At 42.4% G+C, this 27,005-nt stretch overlaps 2 protein-coding genes across 7 annotated transcripts in view; both read left to right on the forward strand.

Annotated features, from left to right (window-relative positions):
• grid2 (glutamate receptor, ionotropic, delta 2) overlaps nt 1–27,005 on the forward strand; it is a 486,943-nt gene that overhangs the window by 404,191 nt on the left and 55,747 nt on the right. For all 5 annotated transcript variants that reach the window (XR_013809307.1, XM_079687594.1, XM_079687592.1 and 2 more), the window contains exons 12-13: nt 9,664–9,802; nt 18,587–18,782. Coding sequence is in view for 4 of the 5 variants with exons in the window: in XM_079687594.1 (XP_079543720.1) it covers nt 9,664–9,802; nt 18,587–18,782 (335 nt within the window). In the remaining variant the exon portion in view is untranslated. The remainder of the gene's footprint in view (nt 1–9,663; nt 9,803–18,586; nt 18,783–27,005) is intronic.
• On the forward strand, nt 3,242–7,170 carry LOC307045174 (zinc finger MYM-type protein 1-like). Of its 2 annotated transcripts, XM_079690705.1 has the most exons (4): nt 3,242–4,068; nt 4,167–4,268; nt 4,394–4,480; nt 4,770–7,170. In XM_079690705.1, the coding sequence occupies exons 2-4, from the start codon at nt 4,220–4,222 to the stop codon at nt 6,980–6,982; spliced, it is 2,349 nt and encodes a 782-aa protein (XP_079546831.1). In that variant the 5' UTR covers nt 3,242–4,068; nt 4,167–4,219; the 3' UTR covers nt 6,983–7,170. The 2 variants fall into 2 exon arrangements, with proteins under 2 accessions (XP_079546831.1, XP_079546830.1); XM_079690704.1 differs by having other exon boundaries at nt 4,167–4,480.

Consider the following 27,005-nt stretch of genomic DNA (forward strand, 5'->3'; position numbering starts at 1 on the left):
AGTTAATAAAATAAACATTAAAATTAAAAATTAAAAAAACATGGATAAAAGTTACAGTGCAGTCTAAGATATGAATAGTTCAATTAAAAGCAGCAACAAAAAGAAAAGTCTTAAGACTGGATTTAAAAGTAGTAAGAGTTGCAGCGGACCTGCAGGTTTCTGGGAGTTTGTTCCAGATATTTGGAGCATAATAACTGAACGCTGCTTCTCCATGTTTAGTTCTGACTCTGGGGACAGAAAGCTGACCAGTCCCTGAGGACCTGAGAGATCTGGATGGTTCATAATTTAGCAGGAGGTCAGATATGTATTTTGGGCCTAAGCCATTCAAAGCTTTATAAACAGCAGCAGTATTTTGAAATCTATTCTTTGACACACAGGAAGCCAGTGTAAAGACTTCGGAACAGGAGTGATGTGATCCACTTTTTTCAGTGAGGACTCGAGCAGCGGCGTTCTGAATTAGCTGCAGCTTTCTAATATATATTTTTAGTGAGACCTGTGAAGACACCATTGCAGTAGTCCAGTCTACTGAAGATAAAAGCATGGACAAGTTTTTCCATATCCTGCTGTGACATTAGTCTTTTAATCCTAGATATATTCTTTAGGTGATAGTAAGCTGATTTAGTAACTGTTTTAATGTGACTGTTGAAACTCTTTAGTATTTCAAGAGCTGATGTCAAGGTCCATACTAAATTGCAACCTTTTCACATGTTGGCACCTTTAAAAATCAATGCCTGACTTCAAGTAAAACATGTCAAGTGCTTTCTCAACCCGCTTCTCAACGTTTCTTTTTTTTTATTGATCTTCATGAATCCAAGTTTATATAATATCTTGCAAATATGTTACATCTCTCTCTCTCTCTCTATCTCTCCCCCTCTCTCTCTCTCTCCCAGGTTTTTCTATCCATATTTGTTATTGTTTGGCCTGTCATCAATAGATGTCATTCTCAGTCAGGATAAATGATCAAATAAATGGCAAATCAAATGAAAAGAAGGATTTCATAACCACAGTTCTATTCATACTCTGCAGGGAAAAAACCATACAAAATCAACACATTTACAAAACTCAACAGGTCATTTTTTGCATTAATGTATACAGCATAAAGGGATAGATATATGCGGCGAAGACACAAGCAAACATTCAAAGACATTGTTTGAACTTAATAAATAGAGTGCAGTACTACACATCACTCTGCCTTCGGGCTCATTGTAAAACCAACTGCAGATGTAATGCTTGAGATACAATAAAACCCCAGAAAACAGGGGAAAGGATTATACAATAAACCAAATGCTATAAGCAATGAAGAAAAGGCCTGGACTGAAGGAAATGCAATGCAGATAGAGAAGTGGCGTGAGATAAAAGGAACATGGAATTACATGGGTATCACATATATTATTGAGTCTGGTCTGGAGGAAGTGGGAGAGGGGAGAGCGCTGTCTGTTGGTCTGACTCCTCGTTACGGTGATCTCCTGCTTCAAGGCTGAAGGAGGCTCATTTCTAACAGGCTTCAATAAAGGCAGTGAGGAAGAGATCATTGGCTGCAAATCAATCATTTCTCTGTGCATTTGTGTGTAACCGTACATTAGGCATGCTTACTTAAAGGTGGGGTAGCTAATTCACTTCGGAAACACTTTTTGTGATATTCCACGGAATGCTCTTAACATCCCGATAGCAATGAATATATTAAAATCTTTGACAATAAATACATTAAACAATGTCATCTGTGGAAGCCATGGTGCTGTAAAAAGCACGACCAATCATCTGAGCCGGCCCGGCTAAAATAACTGGATGGCCTACCTGCCTGTCAGCCTTCCATCTGTGCACAAACTTATCTCGTGCCCTCATTGCTCATGTGCGTGTTCGTGTGTGTTGGAGGAGGGGCTCTGGAAGGAAGTCTGAAGGAAGGGGCAGATTTATTTCGGCTGCGTACTTTCAAATTCTAGCGCACTCGAGCTGGTTTCTCCATTCTAGTGATGGGATTTATTGCTCTTTGAAGGGAGCCGGATCTTCCTTTCAAAGAGCCGTTAAAAAGAGTCGTTCAAAAGAGCCGTTTTTTTAAAGGGGGCGGGGTTACTAGGTTTATCTGCGAAATAATCACCAGGATAATTATTGACTGTATTGCCAGACCTAATGTCAATAATCTGCATTGTAAACATGATACAAGGTGGCGCCATATTCATGTCAGTGAATGTACTTTGAATTTACCCTCTGTATGTGTTAAGTAAATAAAGTTGCCTTGCCTTGAATGAAATTCATGCAACTCTTAATATTAGATACTACACTGAACAAAAATATAAACGCAACACTTTTGTTTTTGCTCCCATTTTTCATGAGATGAACTCAAAGATCTAAAACATGTTCTATATACACAAAATACAATTTCTCTCAAATATTGATCACAAATCTGAAAAAATCTGTGAGAGTGAGCACTTCTCCTTTGCCGAGATAATCCATCCCACCTCACAGGTGTGGCATATCAAGATGCTGATTAGACAGCATGATTATTGCACAGGTGTGCCTTAGGCTGGCCACAATAAAAGGCCACTCTGAAACATGCATTTTTGCTTTATTGGGGGGGTCTGGGGGGGTCCGAAAACCAGTCAGTATCTGGTGTGAGGGTTAGGATTAGGGTTAGGGTTAGGGTAATGTTGTGAATCGAGTGGCCTGTGTTCATTGTCCATAGCATACGCCTGCCCATACCATAACCCCACCACCAGCATGGGCCACTATATTATATATATATATATATATATATATATATAGGTCTCAGAAATAAACAAAATATGTCTCTGAAGTGTTTGGCTCCAAATACCAAACAGATTGTGCATTGTAGCATCCCATAATCCCCTCTGTTTCAGCACTTTTTCAAAAGTGCTGATTCTCTGTGTGTTACTTTTGATGAAAATAAGGAGCCACTCCCCACGCCCCTCTGAGAGATATTTGGTTTAAAAAACCACAATGATGCTCTAGGACAGGGGTCGGCAACAGGCGGACCGCGGTCCGGATCCGGACCCAGACGCCGACCTATACGGACAGGGGCGGAGCTTCCTACAGGCAATATAGGCGGTTGCCTAGAGCGCCACCTAGAGGGGGGCGCCAAAAATTGCAACAAAAAAAAAAATTTTTTTTTTGCTTGGCGCAGTTTTGGCGCCCCCCCTCTATTTCTGCAACCATTATTCTTACATAAAAAAAAAAATTCTAACATAAGGGAAAATGAGCCAAAAATCTAAAACGGTCAGTCGGTCTAAGAGCCTCGGCTTTAGGTGTTCACAGTCAGAACATGCTAGAGCGCTGTGCATTGATGGGTATCGGTCAAGTGTTTATAAAATTGAGCGTTGAGGAAAGAAAGACTAACGTTAGAGAACTATGAAGAGGCAAAAGCCATCTGGGGCGCAGTATAAAAACAGAAGAAAAGAAGAAGAAGAGAAACGTGCCAAGGTGAAAGGTATGCAATTTTGATTGTATTGTCAACATTAGCGAATGGATCATGTAATCTTGCTAGTTAGCCAAGCCAACGTTAGCTAGCCAGCGTTTGTTATTGCCATTCAGTCGAAACTGTCATAAGGCTATTTTCTTTGTGTCATGAAATAGAAATATTAGTAATAATAACAATGTTAGTTTTGGTGTAGCGAGCTAGCCAGTGTGGTGGAATGTTAGTTAGTTGGTAACGTTAGCTAACGTTAAGTTTACCTCAGAAAGCACATTGACTATCCGAGTCAAACATTTGCCAAATTCAACCCTGTCATAATGTGCGCTAACGTTAGCTAACTAGCTCAGTGGTTCTCAACTCCAGTCCTGTTGAATGTTTTCGTTCCAACCCAGAACTAACACACCTGATTCAACTGTTCTAATAAGATAGGCATAGCTCTTGATTAGTTGAATCAGACCTGTCAGGCTGTCCTAATGCTTACTAACTAAATAATAGCTACATTTAACAAATGGAAATTATTCAATGTTGATAATACACATTTTGTTATATCATTTTAGATTCACTTTTAAAATATCTGGGACCATCTGCTGCATCAGTTGACAAGGAACCGCCATGCACCTCAGCTGTGCCGGCTTCCTCAGGTGAGTGCAATGTGTCAATAGATGTTCCTGATGATAAATAATTGAATGTGAAATCCAGTCAATATATTTGCTCTTGTGTGTTCTTTCTATATTTATAGACCTAGAACCACATGAAGGAACGTCAGAACAGCAAGCTGCTCATCCTGATGAGATGACCACTGATTCCACCCTGCCACTGACCACTGTGTCTGTTTGTTCTGGTGAGTACAATATGTCAATAGATGTTCCTGATGTGATGATAAATAATTGAATGTAAAAATGACTGTCGTGCCATTTCTAATCCAGCCAATATATTTGCTCTTGTGTGTTCTCTATATATGTATAGGCCCAGAACCACTGCAAGGAACGTCAGAACAGCCTGCTGCATCTCATCCTGATTGCACCACAGATTCCACCCATACACTCTTCTCAGGTGTGTGCCTGATGAATGTAAAGATGTTTAGCTATAAACCTAATTGTCCTCATGCTTTCAAATAATTGCTTTCTGTTTTTATTTACATTTTACACACTGTCCCAACCTTTTTGGAATTGGGGTTGTGTGTGTGTGGTGTGTGGTGTGTGGTGTGTGGTGTGTGGTGTGTGGTGTGTGGTGTGTGTGTGTGTGTGTGTGTGTGTGTGTGTGTGTGTGTGTGTGTGTGTGTGTGTGTGTGTGAAGATATTGTGAATATGAGGTGAGAAAATGTGCTTCACATGCCCTCCAGATGCAGCAAAGACAGACGATCCACTACCAACCGATCCTGCTGACTGCCCTTCACATCTCACAGACACAATGAGGACAGAGTTTGTTCGGAGAGGACCATATCAGATAACACCTGATTTCATTTTCCCAAGGAGAGATGATGGGAGAAGTTGCCACCACCAGTACTTCAGCAGGACCTTAGTAAATGGAGAAAGGATCAAAAGAAGTTGGGTGACATATTCAAAAAAGAAGAACAGTCTTTTTTGTTTTTGTTGTCAACTTTTATCTCCAAAACAAATTCATTTAACAAATGCAGGACTGTCGGATTGGAAAAATGCAATTGCTGCTTTGACCAGCCATGAAAATAGTCCGGAACACCTGAACAATTTGGCGTCATGGAAAGAATTGGCAGTTCGATTAAAACAAGGTACAACAATAGACAAACAAGAGCAGGCCCTCCTTGAGGCAGAGAAGAGTCGGTGGAGAGCAGTGCTGACACGACTGGTTGCTATTGTACAGTCTCTGGCAGGGCGAAATATGGCATTGAGAGGAAAGACAGAAATACTCCACTCTCCTTCAAATGGAAACTTTTTGAAAGAGGTTGAGCTTTTGGCGCAGTTTGACCCAGTGATGAAAGACCACATCCACAAGATTAAAAGTCAAACATCCCACCACAGCTACTTGGGCAAAACCATTCAGAATGAGTTGATTGAATGCATCAGTGGAAAGATTCTATCAACAATAGTGCAAGAAATAAAGAAATGCAAGTACTTTTCCCTCATTTTAGATTGCACCCCGGATGTTAGCCACACTGAACAGCTGTCAGTAGTCATCAGAATTGTGACACTGGAAGAAGACCCCCAGATTAAAGAGCACTTCATGGGATTCCTAGTAGCAGAGGAGTCCACTGGTGAAAGTTTGTCCGCCCTGATTTTGAAGAGGCTGGAGGAGTTGCAGATTGCCTTTGATGACTGCAGAGGACAGTCATATGACAACGGCGCAAATATGAGAGGGAAGAACAAGGGAGTACAGGCCAGGCTACTGCAGTTGAACCCAAGAGCTTTGTTTGTGCCTTGTGGGGCACATACACTCAATTTGGTCATTGCTGATGCTGCCAAAAGCTCCAAAGATGCCATATCATTTTTTGGCATTGTGCAGAAGCTATACTGCCTGTTTTCTGCCTCTACACAGAGATGGGCCATCCTCAAGAAACACGTCAACCTTTCACTCAAAATGTGGTCAGAAACCAGATGGGAGAGCAGAGTGAAAGCTGTGGAGCCTCTGCGATATGAAGCCGCAGCTGTGAGAGAGGCACTGCTTGAGGTGAGAAACCAGGCCAAAGACCCAATCATCAGGATTGAAGCCCAGTCTCTGGCAGAAGAAGTGGGGTCATTCCGCTTTTCACTGTGCACAGTGGTCTGGTATGACATGTTAAGTCAAATTCAGCAGGTGAGCAAAGTCCTGCAGTCCCAAACAATGCAAGTGGATGTAGCAGTAAGTCTACTGAAAAAGACTGAAAAAGCTCTCAAATCCTACAGAGCCACAGGCTTTGTGGCTGCACAAACATCAGCCAAGGACATGTGTGAAGACATGAATGTGGACGCAGTCCTTGTGCAAAAGCGGCTGAAGTCAACAAAGAGGCACTTCTCATATGAGTCTCCTGATGAGCCATTGAGGAATGCCTTGCAAAATCTGGAGGTAACGTTCTTTAACATGGTGGTAGATGCTGCAGTGTCAGCACAAAAGGAGAGGTTTACCACTCTTGAACATGTGCAAGACAAGTTTGGCATTCTGTACAACTTCCCAGACCTGCCACACCAAGAGCTGATGAAGCAAGCAGAGGCACTTGCACACACCTTAAGCCATGGAGGGCAATCTGATTTGGATGGGAAGGAGCTGGCTCAGGAGTTGGAAAATGTACCTGACTTGCCATCAAAGAGCATGACAACTCTTGAGTTGTTGAAATTCATACACACAAAGCAGCTCACCGAAATATATCCCAACTTGTGTATTGCTCTGCGGATCAGTGCAACGCTACCAGTAACAGTAGCTTCAGCCGAGAGGAGTTTTTCCAAATTAAAACCCTTGAAAACATACCTGAGGTCCACCATGGCTCAAGAACGCCTCAGTGGTCTGGCTGTAATCAGTATTAACCATGAGGTTGGTGGTCAGATTTCATATGATGATGTGATTGATGACTTTGCAGCGAGGAAGGCCAGAAGGATTGCACTGTAAATGGAAACCAGTAGGAGCTAATATGTAGGCCAACCTTGTGTGATGATAGGGAGTGGAATGTAAATAGTTCTTGAGACAAAGTGAATTTGTAATTTTTATGTATTTGTTTGTTTATTTAGCATATTATATTTTGATTATTTGACATGTGTAACATATTTTACAATACATAATTTTCTTTTAAAGCAAATGTGCACGTTATTTTATTGTTTGTTATTGTTATTATTATTATTGTTTGTTAGCTAAGTTGTTTGTTTTAATTCTTTAGTGTGCACTTTACATTTCTTCTTAATTTTCTTTGAAAGCAAATTTGCACATTCTTTTATTGTTTGTTATTGATATTATTAATGTTTGTTAGCTAAGTTGTTTATTTGTTTTAATTCTTTAGTGTGCACTTTACATTTATTCTTAGCTCTTGTGCTTGCTTGTAATAAATAAAGCTGCAGTACTTTACTGTATAACTGTTAAGATGTTTTGATATTTTTTTTGGGGGGGGGGCGCAGTGGTGAAGCTCGCCTAGGGCACCAAATGTGCTAGGTCCGCCCCTGTATACGGACCCGGTCGGACCTATAATCAATACATTAATAAGGGAATTCAATTTTGACGGGGCGATTCTATTTTAACCGCCGCCGACAGGGGGCGAAAGAGAGGAGTCAGTGAGTAATACAGGGAGAGAAACACAGAAGAAGAAACGAGAGCGCGGCAGAGAGAAGCGGAGAGGAAAGTAAGTGAAGAAAATAATTAGCGATACAGGGAGAGAAGCGGAGAGGAGAATGAACAGGCGTGTGAGCGGCAGACAGGGAGAGAAAAATAATGACACATGGCGCTCTCCAAGAAGAGGAACGTGGACAGTGAGAGCAGAGCTTTTAACCCTGAGTGGACTCATTCATGTTCATCCTGCCCACTGGGAGCACAGAACCAGTGTGTCTAATTTGTTCAGAGACCGTGGCGCTCATTAAAAGTGCCAACACGCCACTATGAGACAAAACACAAAGTGTTTGACCAAACATTCCCTCTCAAGTCAGAACTGAGGTCACAAAAACTAAATATGGTTCCAGGGCAGGCTAACCGAGGCTAACCAATGAGCACCGGTCGGGCATGTGTGTATGTGAGAATGGCCTTGACACCATTTCAGCCCAGATTTAAACTCCTGGCAGGACAAGCTCCAGCTCAATTCTCGCACTGAACAAAACAAAGTGAGTGAGGGACTGCAATATAAGAGGGAAAGAAAGAGAAACTTTCAAACTATTCAATTGTTATGATGTGCAAAGACTGATATTGTTCTATAATCGTCCGAAACAGTTAAGTCATGATGTGAAATGGTTAACAAAGAAAAAGGGAAACTCAAGCTGCTGCTACACTTTATTTTATTTATCTAAAATTAAGCACTTTTAAGATTTCACATATGTTCAAAAGCTATTTTATTTATTTTCTCTATTTTATTTTTAAATGCAGCCCGAGAGGAACATTACACATATCCACAGTATTTACTGTATATCTGTATAGTTCAATGTTAATTGACAATAAATATTGTTGTTTATGAATTGTACTTTCTTTATTTGATTGGCAGTCAGTTGTTGATTACATGCAGACGTTGATAAAGCTGCAGGCTACTTCAATATATATATCACACTAATTCATAAAGCAAGTTAGATATTTTGATGTTCCGGACCTTTGCATGGGGAGATTTTCTCCAACTGGACCTCGTTGAATTTGAGTTGAATACCCCTGCTCTAGGAGGAGGTTCAGTTGATAAGGTGTGTGGGGGGGGTTGCCTTGGTTGGGTATTGGCTCATGATTACACAAGCCCAAAAAATCGTTATGATATCATAAAGTGGCCACAGAGGGGACACATATTTATGTATAAAAGACCCAAAAAAGTGCATTTTGCGTAATTGGCCCCTTTAAATGTGTATTTGCGTGGTTGTTAAGAGGTTTGCATTAATTTGTGCGTTCACCAATATATAAACACTTGCTCACAATCTACCTATCACAATATATAAAAGAAAATATAAATGTGTGTTATTTTCTATTCTGATGCATATTTTTGGTTTTAAGTGACAGCTATTTTTGAAAGCTTTCAGAATGCTGAGGCAGTTTTTTTTTTTCACTGTAGCACAAAAACATTCCAGAGGACAAGGCCAAAAGCTTTTATAACACCGGTTTTATACTTGAAGACTGACAGGCCACTGTTTACTGTATTATTCGCCTGGCAGCATTCAATCCTATCATACACATTCTGTTCAGATTCCTCAAGGTGTTTTCCAACTACATTTGTTGCAGTGGTATGTTAGGTTGTTTGAACTTCTGTCCAAACAGTTAGGCCTGCTGGCATTTTGAATGTAATTGTTTATTGAGACATTTTCAAATATTTAAACACAGTCTGCACAGGGCAATTTTACCTCACTGTATAAATGTTGTCCGATCTGTAAAATGTCGCAAAGATTATGTTGTTTTGATGTCTTTCTAGAAGAGGACAAATTAAATGCGCTGCAATGCCTCCCACTTTTGGTGTAGATGAGATCAGTGCCAAAGCATCAGCTCAGATCTGTTAATCCTAACATAATCTTTCAAGATGCACTTTGCTGTTTTAACAGCTTTTCCTCCTGCAGCTAAAATTGCTTGCATTTATTTTTGTCCGTGAGTATGTGTTGGTTTAACTGTCTTTCGTTCTTTCTTTCTAGGTGGGGAGGTGCCCTACACTACTCTAGCTACAAGGATGATGATGGGCGTTTGGTGGATGTTTGCTCTTATTGTCATTTCCTCGTATACCGCCAACCTAGCAGCATTCCTCACCATCTCACGCATAGAGAACTCCATACAGTAAGTATCCAACAGATGTTCCTTCAATGTTGTTAGTTGTGGCCAACACATAGCTTCAAAATGTATTTTTGTGGCTTTACCTTATGAAAAACTCAGTTCTTTCGACATAGGTATTCTGATACAAAAACTAAAACTGTTTAACCATTACCCATTACCAAGATTGAGTTTTTTCTTAAAGTTACACATCACAACTTCACAGAGGTACCAGAACAAAGGTATTTATGCATTTAACTGTGCACACACACAATTACATTTGCTCAAATATATTCATCATAGTTGGTGTGTAGCTTTGCGTGCATGACAAATTGTTTCTAACACACTGAGACACTCTGCAGTGTCCCCCAGTGTGCTTGATTATTGAAATCCATTTTAACAAGCAGGTGTAATGCATAGAGACACACACACACACACACACACACACACACACACACACACACACACACACACACACACACACACACACACACACACACACACACAATTACTTCCATATCCTTTCCCTCCTTTCTCCCCTCCTTCATCACCCCGTTGTAGCATAGCAATTTCCTGTTTCGCTCAAGTTGGGATATATCATTGTGTTTGTTTGTTAGTTTATTTTGTGTGTGCGTGCGTGCGTGCGTGCGTGCGTGCGTGCGTGCGTGCGTGCGTGCGTACATACATACAATGATGTAGATACTGAAGATATGGAGAAACAGAGAGAGAGAATGAGGCCAAGTAGTTATGAAAGTAAGAAGAGAGTGTTTCAGCATGTTCCTCCATGGTCCTAAGTTGCAGGGCAGAACATGTATCCCAGCTCCCTTCAAATACTCACACACATCATTTCCCTAAGCTCAGTGCCCTCCGTTTATCTATCCTTGAGATAATATGTTTGCCTGTTTCTCTCCTGGTGGCACAAGGAAACGCTCATCTCTCATTGGACTAATCAGCATGCTGAAGCATCCGCTATGCCCGGCAGTCCCACAGTTAATTGTGCTTGGCTTTGGAATAGACAACATTTATTTCTCTAAATCTCATCTCTATCTGTCGCTGAATTCAAGTCATACGTCACTTTCTTATACCCTCTCTTATTTTTCTTTGTTAGACCTCCTTTTATACTTTTGCTTCCACTCCTCTCTCATTTTCATTTGGTCTTTTTCCCCCTTTTATCCAATTATTTCTTCCTAGAACCTTAAAAGTGTGTAGGAAAAAAAAATCACTTTTCTTTTGTCTCTTTTTGATGTTTTTTTCTGCTTCAATTTGCTGTCATTAGTGAGTGCCTCTCAGTTTACCGCCTCATTCAGCATCCATTGAGCTAATTAAGGATTTCCATAAATTTTAATGCATTATCTTTAATGTGTTGACTCTTCCGGGGTCATTAGTGGCATAATTACCACCTTAACAGCAGCACCCGCATGGCCTTGGGTCTCCAAAGATGGGTTTTAGGGTGAGTGGGGAGAAGGAACATACCCAAAACAAACAGAGTAATCGTAAAGCATAACAAAACCTCAACGCAGAGATGAAGAGAGCAGCCAAGCGAGGAAAAAGAAAGGATTGTGATGTTGTGATTAGCGTGCACTTTAATCTGATGAATACTTGATTAACATATTACACAGATGGTAGGAGAGCAATTGGTTTAGGGAGTGAAAGGGAAAATTATTGAAGTATGGAAAAGAGCAAGCAAGAGACAGGAAAGGAAAGAAAGGCAGGGGAAGGATGGAGGCATCGCCCGTCTTCGTGTCTCAGGGAGCCGGCAGGACAGACAGGGTTTTTAAGTATTAATGCCCTTGTTTCATCCTGGAAATGAAATAACAAGTGAGCATTCAGAACCCTCTCCGGACTATTTCACGCTTGGATGTTTTCCCCTCAATTTCAGTGTGAATCCTTTAGGAAAACGGAGAGGGATGGCGGCAGGGACAAAGAGAGAGATAAAACGGTATAAACTTTATAAAGTGGAAATAAAGAGAGGAGGCAGGTGGAAGAAAAGAGGAGATGAAAGATAAAAGTTAGAAGGGATAGAGTGAAGTAAATAGAAATTGGAAAAAAAGCACGCAAGAAGAGAGAGGAGAAGCTAGTGGTGAAGAGGAGAATGAGCAATAGATTTCAGACGTTTTAACGTTAGGCGTTAGGAGGTGGCAACTGTTGGGAGATGAAAGCAATGGAGGGGAACAATTGGTCAGGATGGGAAGATTGAAAGACAGATGGAGTGTTTGAGGATAGAAAGCTTCTCTCTCTGGCTCAATCTCTCACAGCAGGTGTCTCATTATGTTACGGTCGCTAATGATGCCAGTAAAGTCAATCAGGTGTTTAGTGTTCTCGTGTAAGCTTCATAATGGCTGGTAACTGTTCTGTATGTATGTATGCATGCATGTCTGTAAAATCCCAGTATGTAGCTCGGACAGCAGAGTGGCTCCATTGGTCAGCGGCTCATTGGCTTATTCAAAGTCTGGCATTATTTTCTTAAGGGCCATGAAGTCAAGATTTACCGTCACACTTTCACTTTATCGCCCTCTATTAACGAGAACGGGATTGTAACAGCATTGTCTCTTTGACAGTATATGATGAAAGTAATGAATGGAATAATGTTAAACACTTAAACAGTAGTGCATTAGCTAGGTTCTGCACAAGAGTGATAACATGTTATGACATTGCTTGGGAGTGACCAACGATCTCGTATAGAAAGTGATCACCGATAAAAAGACTTCTGAATTCCTAATGATGATGCATAATGATATAAGGAAACCAGCATTTATATGACCTACTTTTCTCTAGTACAATTAATTCAAATATAGATTAGCTAAGCCTACTCTCAAGACCATGTTGGTTTGGCTTCTGTCAGCAAACATAGCTTGCTGTTCAAGGTTGCACAGCTGTCTGCAGTGCTTCAACAGCAATTTGTTAAAAAGCTAATGGACTGATCAAGGCTCTACTGCCGTTATCAGAATTAATTTCCCTACAGAATCACAAAGCCAAGATCATCTTTGTCTTTTGGCTTCCAAAAAACATTTTTAAAAAAAAGCCAATCCTTTGACTCCACAAATACTTTTATTGAACTAGTTTTCTTTTAAACTATTTCAAACAGTTAACATATAAACCAAATTAAGTCCAGCAAAATTAAAGATGACTTAAGGAAGAACCAGCACCTTACCGTGGTAGAGAGGTTTGTGTGCCCTGATGAACCTGGGGGCTGTGTTGTCTGGAACCTTGTGTTCCTGGTAGGGTCTCCCATGGCAAATTGGTCTCAGGCAAGGGGCCAGACTAAGATTGGTTCAAAAGACCTCATGAAAGACGACACACGAAGTGAGGATACCCGGCCCGGAGGAAGCCCGGGGTCCCCTTCTGGAGCCAGGCCCAGAAGGAGGACTCGTCGGCGAGCGTCTGGTGGCCGGGCTTGCCACGGAGCCCGGCCGGGCACAGCCCGAAAAGGCGACGTGGGCAACACCTCCGCTTCTCCGTCCCGCGGGCCCACCACCTACGGGAAACAGCGATGGGGTCGGGTGCGCTGCCAGAAGGGTGGCAGTGAAGGCAGAGGGTCTCGACGGACCAGACCCGGGCGACAGAAGCTGGCTTTGGGGACGTGGAACGTCACCTCTCTGGGGGGGAAGGAGTCGGAGCTTGTGCGGGAGGTGGAGCGTTACCAGTTGGATCTGGTTGGGCTCACCTCTACGCACAGCGTCGGCTCTGGAACCTTACTTCTGGATAGGGGTTGGACTCTATTCTTCTCCGGAGTTGCTCAAGGTGTGAGGCGCCGGGCGGGTGTGGGGATACTCACAAGTCCCCGGTTGGGTGCTTCGTTGTTGGAGTCTACCCCAGTGGACGAGAGGGTTGCCTCCCTACGCCTGCGGGTTATGGGGGGGAAAACTCTGACTGTTGTGTGTGCTTATGCACCCAACAGCAGTTCAGAGTATACGGCCTTCTTGGAGACCCTGGAAAGAGTCCTGTATGGGGCTCCTGAAGGGGACTCTTTAATCTTGCTGGGAGACTTCAACGCACATGTGGGCAATGATGGAGACACTTGGAGGGGAGTGATTGGGAGGAACGGCCCCCCTGATCTGAACCGGAGTGGTGGTTTGTTACTGGACTTCTGTGCTAGTCATGGATTGGCCATAACAAACACCATGTTCGAACATAAGGATGCTCATAAGTGTACGTGGTACCAGAGCACCCTAGGCAGAAGGTCCATGATCGATTTGGTTATCGTATCATCGGACCTGAGGCCGTATGTTTTGGACACTCGGGTAAAGAGAGGGGCGGAGTTGTCAACTGATCACCATCTGGTGGTGAGTTGGGTCGAGTGGCGGGGGAAGCCTCTGGATAGACCTGGTAAGCCCAAACGTGTAGTTCGGGTGAACTGGGAACGTCTGGAGGAGGCCCAAGTTCAGGAGGCCTTCAACTCACACCTCCGGCGGAGCTTTTCGGGCATTCCTGTGGAGGTTGGGGACATTGAACCAGAGTGGTCGGTGTTCAAAGCCTCTATTGCCGAAGCCGCGGCGGGGAGCTGTGGTCTCAAGGTCCTAGGTGCCTCAAGGGGCGGTAACCCTCGAACCTCCTGGTGGACACCGGTGGTCAGGGAAGCCGTCCGACTGAAGAAGGAGGCCTTCAGGGATTTGTTATCTCGGGGGACTCCCGAGGCAGTTGCAAGGTACCGACAGGCCCGAAGGGCAGCAGCCTCAGCCGTGGCCGAGGCAAAGCAGCGGGTGTGGGAGAAGTTCGGAGAAGACATGGAAAAAGACTTTCGGGCGGCACCAAAGTTGTTCTGGAAAACTGTCCGACACCTCAGGAGGGGGAAGCAGGGAACCATCCAAGCTGTGTACAGTAAGGATGGGACGTTGTTGACCTCAACTGATGGAGTGTTAGGGCGTTGGAAGGAGCACTTTGAGGAACTCCTGAACCCGACAACTCCGCCCTCTATGTTAGAGGCAGAGCTGGAGTATGAAGGGGGATCGACACCAATCTCCCGGGGGGAGGTCACTGAGGTCGTCAAACAACTTCACAGTGGCAAAGCCCCGGGGGTGGATGAGATCCGCCCAGAAATGCTGAAGGCTCTGGGTGTTGAGGGACTGTCATGGTTGACACGTCTCATCAACGTTGCGTGGAAGTCGGAAACAGTACCGAAGGAGTGGCAGACCGGAGTGGTGGTTCCCCTTTTCAAAAAGGGGGATCAGAGGGTGTGTGCCAATTACCGAGGCATCACACTACTCAGCCTCCCCGGGAAAGTTTACTCTAAGGTACTCGAAAGGAGGGTCAGGCCGATTGTCGAACCTCAGATTGAGGAGGAACAATGCGGATTCCGTCCTGGTCGTGGAACGACGGATCAGCTTTTTACTCTCGCAAGGATCCTGGAGGGGGCCTGGGAGTATGCTTATCCAGTCTACATGTGTTTTGTAGACTTGGAGAAGGCGTATGACCGGGTTCCCAGGGAGTCACTGTGGGAGGTGCTGCGGGAGTATGGGGTGAGGGGGTCTCTACTCAGGGCCATCCAATCTCTGTACTCCCAAAGCGAGAGCTGTGTCCGTGTCCTCGGCAGTAAGTCGGACCCATTTCAGGTGAGGGTTGGCCTCCGCCAGGGCTGCGCTTTGTCACCAATCCTGTTTGTAATATACATGGATCGGATTTCGAGGCGTAGTCGTGGGGGAGGGGGTCTGCAGTTCGGTGGACTAAGGATTGCACCACTGCTTTTTGCAGATGATGTGGTTCTGATGGCTTCATCGGTCTGCGACCTTCAGCACTCACTGGATCGGTTCGCAACCGAGTGTGAAGCGGCTGGGATGAGGATCAGCACCTCCAAATCTGAGGCCATGGTTCTCAGCAGGAAACCGATGGACTGTCCACTCCAAGTAGGGAATGAGTCCTTACCCCAAGTGAAGGAGTTCAAGTATCTCGGGGTCTTGTTCTCGAGTGAGGGAACAATGGAGCGTGAGATGGGTCGGAGAATCGGAGCAGCGGGAGCGGTACTGCAGTCTCTTTACCGCACCGTTGTGACGAAAAGGGAGCTGAGCCAGAAGGCAAAGCTCTCTGTCTACCGGGCCATTTTCGTTCCTACCCTCACCTATGGTCATGAAGGATGGGTCATGACCGAAAGAACGAGATCGCGGGTACAAGCGGCCGAGATGGGTTTTCTCCGCAGGGTGGCTGGTGTCTCCCTTAGGGATAAGGTGAGAAGTTCGGTCATCCGGGAGGGACTCGGAGTTGAACCGCTCCTCCTTCGCGTCGAAAGGAGCCAGTTGAGGTGGTTCGGGCACCTAGTTAGGATGCCACCTGGGCGCCTCCCTAGGGAGGTGTTCCAGGCACGTCCAGCTGGGAAGAGACCAAGGGGTAGACCTAGAACCAGATGGAGGGATTATATCTCTTCTCTGGCCTGGGAGCGCCTTGGGATCCCCCAGTCAGAGCTGGTTGATGTGGCCAGGGAAAAGAAAGTTTGGGGCTCTCTGCTGGAACTGCTACCTCCGCGACCCGACCACGGATAAGCGGGAGAAGATGGATGGATGGATGGACTTAAGGAAGACGACCAGAGGACCAAATATGCTAAAACAAACCCTATACACAGACAGATGAAAACAAACACGTTTCAAAAATATATTCAGTTTCCTTTCACTCCATAACTTGCTCATTGGTATACTTATAGGTATTATAATTGGTTCGCAAAAGAATATCTTACAGCATACTCACAGGACAAGAGGCAATCACATGCACACATTAGTTTCACATAAAACATTCCAAAATCGTAAAACTAAGTTTAGAAATGGAGATTTAATACATTGTTGAATGCCCTTTTAACATGTTCCGCCATACGTTTTTGATTGTGTTTTTCAGTGTAGGAGTATAACTGAACTTAAGTCACTGTGAGTCTCATTCATTATTTTCTTTTGGTCTCAGTAAAATCTTAACTCATCTGAGATTTTATTCTTGTCTCTGCTTACATATGAACACACCATTAAAAAACAAACGCAGAGTTATTACCCAGTGAAACCCATTCACAGAGGGGAGTAGTGGGACGGAGAGATTATTAAGGCCAAAGATTAATTGATAGCAATAAAAGATTCATGTTCCCAGCAAAGTTCATTAAAATCTTCAAAGTTATTTTTTTCTTTTAGAGCGGGTCAGAGAGATAGTTAAGGAGGGCATCAGAGAGAGAAAGAAATTGCAGGAACTGTGACCGTCCATAAAACGTCTGTATGTTATTTTGTGTGTGCGTTTCTTTGTGTGCAGTCTTGTTAAAATGTGAACAGAACCTACTTATATTTTGGCCCGATGTTAAATCTGCTATTGTGTTTGTATTACAAGGGAATTAATGAAGTCATACTGTAAAGACGTTCTTCATTAAGCAGGACATGTTGAGTGTTTTTGTGGAAATGTGTGTTTCCCAAATCCATGGGTGGTATGTAGCAGTCATTTAACAAACACACAGTAATTAGTTCCTGTAATGGTTCTCTATTACATTTCTCAGCGGCCAAACTCTTTGAGAGGCAACCCAGGCACGGTTGCATTATAATTACCAATAGCTTTTGTATTCCCCCAGAGGTGGCAATTTATGTTCGAGGGGCAGAGCGAGAGAGGAAGGATGAGAGAGAGAGAGAGATGGGATTTAAAAAGAACTGAGTGACTTATTTTACATTTTTCTTAATTTCTAATTCTCTGATATTGTCTTTGTACAGTTGTAAGTATAGACTGTGTGCAGTAAGCCAAGCATCTTGTTCAGCTCTGTGAGTAAGTGCTGGTGTCTAACCTGCTTCCCACCCCATTGTTCTCAAATGTGTTGGTCACGGCCAATTGCCATTGTTCTATTTTTATTCCATGTGAATTACATGTCGTCCCCAACTCCCACTTTTGGCATTCGAAGAGTTTAGATCTAGACCGCTCTTTTAAGGGAAAATATAGGGTGGCCCACATACAGCTGGACACTTCATTAACTCTCTGTGTGTTCTCTCCACTGCCCGCTGTCCAGGGCTTTCAGCTTCCACAGGGAGATACTCAGACAGTAACAAAGACCCAATCATTCACCATGTCCCATAAGGGCAAACATTGAGGTGCGAAGACGGAATCACCACATTGAAGGATTTCATCCAGGTCATTGGATGTGCACTTGCTTTTCATGTTTTTATGTTTATTCCTCTGTGTCAACTGTTTGGATTATATTGTTATATTTCATCCTATTTAATCCACTCTTAAAAATGTTGGATAAGAATTCAAATACGTGCTGAGATACACAGTAGAGCTTCCAGGATAATACAAATGTGTAGAAGATGAAAACAACTGTGAAGTGTCCTTTAACAAGGCACGGATTCAGGTCTGCTGTTTGAATGCACTCTGAACTCAATACAGTGTACACCATCATCCCAAAACAGCCAGTCCATCACAAGTACGTAGTCACTTGACTTACTTTTGTGAACAATAATACATTTTAGTGCTCGAAAGTACTAGTGAGTTAATATGCATTGAAACATATTTATTTTTGATTGATTACTATGGACTGGCTTTGTACAGAAGGATCAACTCTTTATTTCTTGGAAAGACTATTCACTCCAAATCCCTGTTAGAAAGTGTCATCACTGCAGTAGATGAAATAGCCTTGCAGTGCATTGTGGATACTTGTTGCAGAGAGAGCATTCTATTGGAAACAGGGGACTGCTGTATCCATTACTGTAGCCACCAAGTACCTGCAGTATCACCACAATAGTAATACCCAGGGGATGAAGCGAGCCCCATGTGAGATGTGAAGCTAACCATTCTTCCAGAGTCTGCATTGCGCTTAAAGTGAATGGATGACTGGAAACAAAGACTAACTCTATCAACCACTTTTCTCGCCAGGTCCCTCCAGGACTTATCCAAGCAGACGGAGTTGCCTTATGGCACAGTGTTGGACTCAGCAGTATATGATCAGGTCCGCTACAAGTCTATGAACCCCTTCGAGAGAGATCCCATGTACTCCCAGATGTGGCGCATGATTAACCGCACTGGAGGAGGAGAAAACAACGTTGAGGAGTCAAAAGAAGGCATTCGCAAGGTAGGACTTTTTCATTAATTATCAGCTCTTAACAAATGGCCTTTGAAACTTCAAACAACAATGAGGTCATGTCGTGTCTGGAAATACTGGGGACAAAGTGCAGAATGGTAGAAACATACGATACATTATTTATTACGGAGGAGCAAAGATTTCACATTCAAGCAACTTTTAGACCTTGCCTTTCTTGGGAACACAAATATATTGGTTTTTATTATCAAATCAACCTGAAGGTCAAAAGGACATCAGTCTCTGAGCTTGCCACATGCCTGACTTATATTCTCAGTCACCTCAGTTTTCAATCTTGTATTAAGCCTTCTGAACATACAGTATACAGTATTACTAACAGATAGTGGTTCAATTCAAGTTATGAATAAAACCTCAAATGAAACCTATTTTCTGCAATTAAAAGAGCAGGTGTTAGGCAATCAAATGTGTCTTACATATTGACATTTACTAATTTGATAGTAGGACTTGACATTTGCCTTGAAACAAGGTGAACCTTGTGGTTGGATCCCACTGCAAGAATTACTATGCATGCATGCTCTTCAAATTCCCTTGAGAGCATTTCTGCCGTGCATTATGCTAAATGTCGAAACCAATCATAAAACAGTCCATGTACCCACTGTATGCGAGTGCTGTTGTCACTGAATAACATGGGCAGCAGGTAAATAGTGTCACGTTGCTTTGCACATAGGGATTACTTAGTATATGTGATGTAGTAATGCCAGTAAGGTTGAGAGACATAATGCATTATTGCAATCGCTTGTAAAACTCCTAATTCATGTTTATTACATATAGCAAATTGAATAACCTTCTGGTTTACAGTGAGTCCTTATGGTACACGGCTCAGCTTCAGTACTGTTTTGATATACAGCTCATGCTACAGGGTCGTCTGTGTTGATAGGGGATAAATCTATCTAAACGATGTTAACGATACACAGATAATGCGCGCATGGTTAAATACTTAATTCCCTCAGTGATTAACCAGCATCATAAATACCTGACTGCTTCATCTCATTTGCATGCATCCCGCTTTCTGTTTGCATCGCTCTGCGCTCCTCCAGTGAGGATCTCACTTTAACCCCCCTCCCTCCAGAATATATTAGACTTGAACTGAAGCCAGCGTTGGAAGTCTTGGGAGGAGTGATTAAATTGGCGGGTGGTGTTTTTAAAACGAGGGGATAAATGCAATATAAAACAGCATATAAGCATGCCACTATTAACATTCACTCAAACACATTGCTTGTTGGCAGATGTGTTAATCTAGTGCATATAACTAATTAGTAAGGTGTCCAGCATTATGAATACATCTCTCATTTATTGCTAAAAAGAAAATGTATGTGTAAATAAAAAATACATTAATCTTCATCAAAACCTACTTGACACCAAAAGCAGGATAAAACACTCCGATCTAACTAAATTAGTATACAATTAGTTATTTGTTTTTATTAAGTTTGTTTTAAATGGAAATTCTTATATCCTTCGAACTTCAATAAAATGATCATTTGGGTATACATCAAGTGCCCCCCACAAAGTGACTACATTTGTAAAGACGGTCTTGAAATGCCCTTAGTAATAGGAACCATAGAGCAACATTGTACAGAAGGATTATGTCCTCACAGTTTCACTTGTTGACATTTCTGGACAGGCTGAAAGTGTCATCATTGCACTATTTGAGGTAGCAGTGTGGTTTGCTATGATATCTGTTACCACTGAGGATACCGTATGCCGGGCCAGCATGATCAAAGTCAAACTCTGTGTTTTTTTCCACTGATTGGCTACAGAGAGTGGGGAGAATCAGTTCCACCCTGTGAGTACATCAGTGCCACATCACAGCTCCCAAAACGAGCAGCTAAAATGGTACTGCAGTATCACTACATGACGCTGTCAGGGTCATGTTAGGCATCAGTTTGCTAGATGAGTAAGGTAGCCATGGCAGCATCAGACCAAAAAGGGATTATCTCATAACAAATACATATTTTCCTTTTACCCGTGGTCCTATTTATTTATCTAGATTGTTTCGGTGTGGGTTTCTGCCTTCTTTAAAACACAATAGAAAAGACATTATATTGTATTTGGCTTGTGGTTCTCAAAGCGTCAGAAAATATATTTAAAATTCAACACCAATGTCTCATTTCAGAAAAGGTGATTTGGTTACACAAGATAATCCTCAGATCATGTTGTGAGCAGCTTCATTTACGAACTACATTACCCTAATAAAAACTCATCACAAGTGTCATCTAGTCCCATTATATTAGAGAGAATGCAGATATATCTACACTCAGTTTCTAAAGCAATTCTCTAAAACAATTTAATTTAAGAACATTTATATTTTTCATTTTGTGGTAAACTGTCTATTTAGGGTGGACGAATCTTTTAGGATCCACTGACACTTAATGATCGTTGATAAGTAAATCAAATAAAAAGAACTGCTTTTCAATAGCAGCAGAGTGCGCGAAGCTAGTAGTGACAGGAGACAGACCTGGATCATGGGATGTTCATGAGCAGGATGGAGAGATAGTTTTTTTCATGGATACTTTACATGACAGTGGCAGCAAGCCCCGTACAGCCAAAGAGCACAAGAGGGAGGCATACCTTTCCTTCTGACATTGTCTCTTCTGATTTGATGGTTTTTTTATATCCTGCATCTGTTTTATTGCACCACCAAATTCTCCTATATACCTTCTGACTCTGTTTCCCCTACTTCACCGCCCTCTCCATATTTTTCCTTTTTCCCTTTTACCCCTTATATATTCCCTTTCTGCACCTCCCTATGTCTCTGTGAGTCCCGTACTCATCAGGGTTGTTTTCAAGGCTGCAGGGTGCACTCTAGTGGTACACTGATGCCGTCCCCCTCTCTCAGCTGCATGACACAGGCTGATGTTTTCCTTCTGCTGCAGTGGCATCATCAGTGAAACTGTTGCAATGTTTCATTGTATGATTAATTAACTAATTAAATTGTATACACAGTACTATAAATTGGAGCTTAATTTCAATAAACGGTTATATTTTCCTTCACATTTAGAATTTAGTGCCTGGAAAAATATTCATTTTTAGAGAAAATTGCTGAGGTAGAATGTTACCAAGATGGCCAGATAGAGAAAAAAGGTGTCAAAACAGGGCTCGACATTAAGGACTGCCCGATGGCCCGGGGCCATCTAGTATTTAGCTCGGGCAATGAAGCCTCACCTGCTGGTTGCCCGGTCGGGCAATCTATTATGCTAGTATCATGCAGCTCGCGGATCCAGTAATGAGTGACCCGACAGTAAAACTAACCATATCTATAACTAGTTTAGGTAGTTTGAGAGGTAATTAAAATAGCTACGAGTGATATTCTAACCTGAAGTGTGTGTTTTGTGTTTTGTCCGCTCACCGCTGCATGTGATCATGCAGAGCTGCGTGTCGACTCGTCAGCAGCAGCAGCTGATCTCTCTCTCCCGTCAGACGGTCAGATTAGACTTCACTCGCGTTTATGTCCATATCGATCAGATCCAGCTAGTTCTAGCTAATGATAATGACTACCTGCCTATTAAAAGACACCTACACAATAAGTGTCGCTATGCAACCGGGTGAGGCCACAAAGTATAGCGCAGCATTATGCATTTGTTTACATGCCCACCGGAGCCCCGAGGCATTACCAACAGACCAACGCACAATCAACCCAGACAGGACATCTCTTTCTCCACATTACGTGTTAGACATTAGAATTGACTATTATTGTCTGTAACATACTCTTCTTGTCTGTCACATAAGTGGTGCAACTGAAGCGGTATTGCGCTAAAGGGAAATTATTTTGACCGAAGAGATTTAGATTTGCCGGCTAACGGGAACTCCGACGTCACCATGTTCTGTGCTTCGTGGATGCGCTCGGCTCCTCTCGACTGCTGCTCGGGTCTGTTCGGTCAGCTTCCGGATGAGGAAGCATTCATTCGACCAATTTACAGTAGATAACATTACAAACATTTTTAACAGGGGCAATAATAGTGTAAATAATGTTTGTTTTGGCAGTTATAACTGAATGTAATGTTTTCTACTTTTTTACATCTGGGAAGGCATTTGCCTTCATCAGATGGAAAGTGTCTTGACCAACAACTTAAGTATTTCTTATAGCTATGCAGGGCATGCAAGCGAGCAAACAAACAAGTGAAATGAAGAATACAATTGAAATTGTACAATATAATATTGTGGTGGTTCATCTTATAATTCAGTCTAGAGAATGCACCAGACAGCATCTACAGTAAGACCTTGAAAAATCTAAATGTTCTAGGGGGAGGCCCCCCAAACCCTTCGTGCCATTTCGTCCGCGCGCATTTTTCAGGGCAATCTCTATTGGGCTCAGGGCCATCTGTAAATTAGCTTAGATGGCCCACAGGGCCATCCCCCAAAATCCTTAATGTCATGCACTGCAAAAGGTAAATTGACTTCACAAACACATACTTTTAAGTTTTGACCTAAAAGCAAATCCTTGAGAATAGACTTTAAACCTGTTATAATTTCGTCTCACACTGACAAATACATTTGGAAGGCAGTGAACAGTACCTGGAATAGTGTTTTCAAGCCGGAGGCTATTTGGAAGGCCATGATCTTATTAACAGACCCCATGAGTCAGTCAGACTCAGACATATTTTGTACTGTGTCTGCGTTTGATTTATTTGGATGTGATTATCTTCTTTCATCCAGTCCCTTTGCTATATTTGATTCCTGTGAGGTTAAGAACTTGATATATTTCCCCCCTCAGTGTCATGCTCTCTCTCCTTTTCCTGAGGATGCTTTTGCCTCTTCCTCTCACGATCTTTCTCTCAGGCCTTTTTCTCTTTCACAATAAACCTCTTACTCGTCGTCTCCTGTGCACTATGGATTTTCTTCTTTTTCAGTTTCGATCCCCTGCAGCAGAACAATATTATATGTCAGAACGGGTCAGTGTCTTAGCTGTCTCTGGTATCACTTGCATAAATATATTCACGCACAGACACAGATGCCTGTGCATGTGGAGGCACTCATATGCACACAAAAACACATGTCTATAAGCGGTATGCTTTATACACCAATACATTTACTCACATGCATTGATACACACCCGCGCACACATGCACTTAACACACACGCATGCACTTAACACACACACACATGTTAAGCCAGGGGAATTCTGCAGGGTGAGTCTTGTCACAGGGTAATATATGCGTCTCTCCCATTCTAGTCAATGATCAAGGCGTTCAATAAACTAAGAGGTGTTGCACCTCAGATTTGATATCTCATTAACTTGGTGTCACACATATATCAAAGACGAGCATGCCGCATGTCACTCTTTGAAATAATGGCATCTTCGTTTAAGGCAATGCCTTACTCAACTGTGATCTTCTCTATTTTTTCTGGCATGGTCTCAAGAGGGAAATAAAGTATTTTTTTCTCAGTCCTTTGTGTGTGTGATGTAGGCAGGCCTTTTAACTTAAGAGCTTCTGACAGCTCAGCTTTGTCTGTTGTGCTGACTTGCAAAAGAAAGGAATGAAATTAAGTATCAATTACTTGCGCTCTTAATAACTTAACCTCTGCACCCCCTTGACTGCAACGTGTCAATTACTGACACAGAGCATGATGGTAGGAGCTGATAATATGAGGCATCATATCTGTCAATCAAAATAAACATTAGGGACAGTAAATGTCGTACGGATTTTTTTAATGCATAATACCATTTAAATGTATACTGTTTATAACGTGTTGACAGTATGTGTCCAGAGTGGGGGTTTTATAATATTAAGCCAGATCAGATAATGATTTTTATTTAGTCAACACAGAAATAATCTGAACCAGGGGAATGGCTCTTAAGCCCGTACACGGCAGCACATAAGTGAGAGTGCATGGCACACATTAAGATATAAATATTCTCACACTCAATCGTAAACAACCAATACAAACTTCACATTTGCATGCTTAGGCACATACATCCCAGTGCAGAACCACACACACACACACACGCACGCACGCACGCACGCACGCACGCACGCAAACACACACACACACACACACACACACACACACACGCACGCACGCACGCACGCACGCACCTGACTGGGCTGATGTAAGTGTCCTTGTGTGAATATATGACAGCTACTCTCTGTCAGGCCTCAAGAGTCTCTGATGAATGCTGAGTGATTTTAGATTTGAGTGGATTGCCAGTTTGAGTGATTTTCTGTCTCTATGACTTTCTGGCTGCACCACTGGAAGGATCACTTTAGAAAAAGTATCTTTTCCCACATGTCCTTGCCCATTATACTGTATATTACCATTACTCCCAAGTCGCATGATGATGGCAGCTTAAAGAAAAACACTGTTTCTGAAAAATATCCTGCAATGCTAACTGAAATCAGGGCCAGTAAAGAAAGCATGGTAAAGCTTGTTTTCTTTATAATACAAAAAAGAACGAAAATATAGCATCAGTGGTTCACTATCCCTTTAACTTAACTCTTTGCTGATCAGCTTTCAACAGCACAATGAAGCCGTTGGCCTAATATTGATGATTACAAATTTCACCAATGCATGTTTGTAACAGGCAATCAAGGCTGAGGAAGAGGAGGAGGAAGAGAGGGCAGTCTAGCATGTACAAAGTAAAATGCCTCATACATATGTACATATTTGGATTATACTGCGTTGAGAAAATGTGCCTCAGCAAAAGCACTCTTGCATTTTTCTGTCATTTGTAAAACTCCCCTTTTCGAAAGAAATACCCATTTATTGGATTTAAATTTCAAATGTGCCCTTTTGAATAAAAATGGTGAAATGGATCTGACCCATTCAGCTAGAAACTTCACACCAATTAATTATCTTGTATTATAACTTACATTTAGTTAATATAACCTGCAAGCATGTAGCTATTTTTGTACCTGTTGACACTTTCTTGGCCATGGTTTTGCTGATACTATTCCTAGAGCACACCTTGAATACATGTTTTATAATATTATTGATGATGGAAAATGTCTTTACTTCTCTCACATACTGTATGCTTGACTCCATTCTGGAACCAGCCCATCACTTAATGTCTCCCCATCACCGTCTGCCTATTTAGCATAATGTCTCCAGAAATTATGATAAAATATACCTTCATTTATTCACCTCTGCTACATATATCTTTATCCTGGAAGTAAGGAGCTGCATAATGCAAGCCTATAAGCTTTCACCAATCTACCGTAATGACTTCAGTGATGATGATGATGATGATGAAGATTACTCCGATTCCTTAGATAGAGCTATCTGCCAGATTGAGCCGATGGTAAATCAACCAAGACCTGTTTAGGTCCTCGTCCTACGTGAGGGCATCACAGCACTCCGGAGGACGATTGAGACAAAGCAGAGGGGGAGATGATATGGATGGTGAATGGGTTTTAGGGGAGTGGGAATTGGAACATTGGGAGGTTTAAGAAGTCGGAAAGAGAGGGATAATGGAGGAGCGAGGGATAAAAGAGGACCGGAGATTGAGAGATAGTGAAGATGGGTGAGAAGGGAAAAGAAAGGAGAACAAGGAGAGAGGGGGATGGAGTGATAGATGAAGAAACATAATGAACTTTTCCACAGGGAATGTTGGAATGCAGGAAATAAATGAAGAAAGGAGGAGATTAACGAGAATAAGAACAGACACAGGAAGTAGTTGGATTTCAGCTTTTCTATTACGTAAATGTTTTATTTTCCTGTTGCTTTGAGTCTTGGATGAGTTAATCAGTTGGGCTAAAAGCTATTGAATATAACAAACTCTCATAAGAGAGACAGACAGATCAAAGCAGGATTCGTGTGACTACAAAAGAGGCCTCCTTCAATGATAATAGTGCTTTAAGTGGTTGGGTCATGTTTTTTTTTTCTCACAGTAAAACATAATTACTCGAAGCTCGTATCATTATTTCGACATGAGAGTCAGGATTAGAGGGAAACATAAACGAAAAGAAGAAAAAGGAGTAAAACGTTGATGGATTGATGGACAGGAAGAACGAAGGAAAATAATGACCAATGCAGGAAAGTAGAGAGGGTGATAAAGCGAGGCAGACAGAGGAACACGAACATGTAGGAAGAGTAGAGAGACTGGTGAGAATGATGACAGAGAGATTCATTGATGGAGCCATGGGTAGATAGTAAACACAACAGAGAGTAGGCTTTGGGAAGTCAGCTGAGAGAGACTAATGGTAACCCAACACAGAAAACATCATCTTTATTGTCTATTCTTCTTCTCTCCCTATATTG

Source organism: Notothenia rossii (genome assembly GCF_949606895.1).
Source record: "Notothenia rossii genome assembly, chromosome: 6".
Classification (NCBI taxonomy): domain Eukaryota; kingdom Metazoa; phylum Chordata; class Actinopteri; order Perciformes; family Nototheniidae; genus Notothenia; species Notothenia rossii.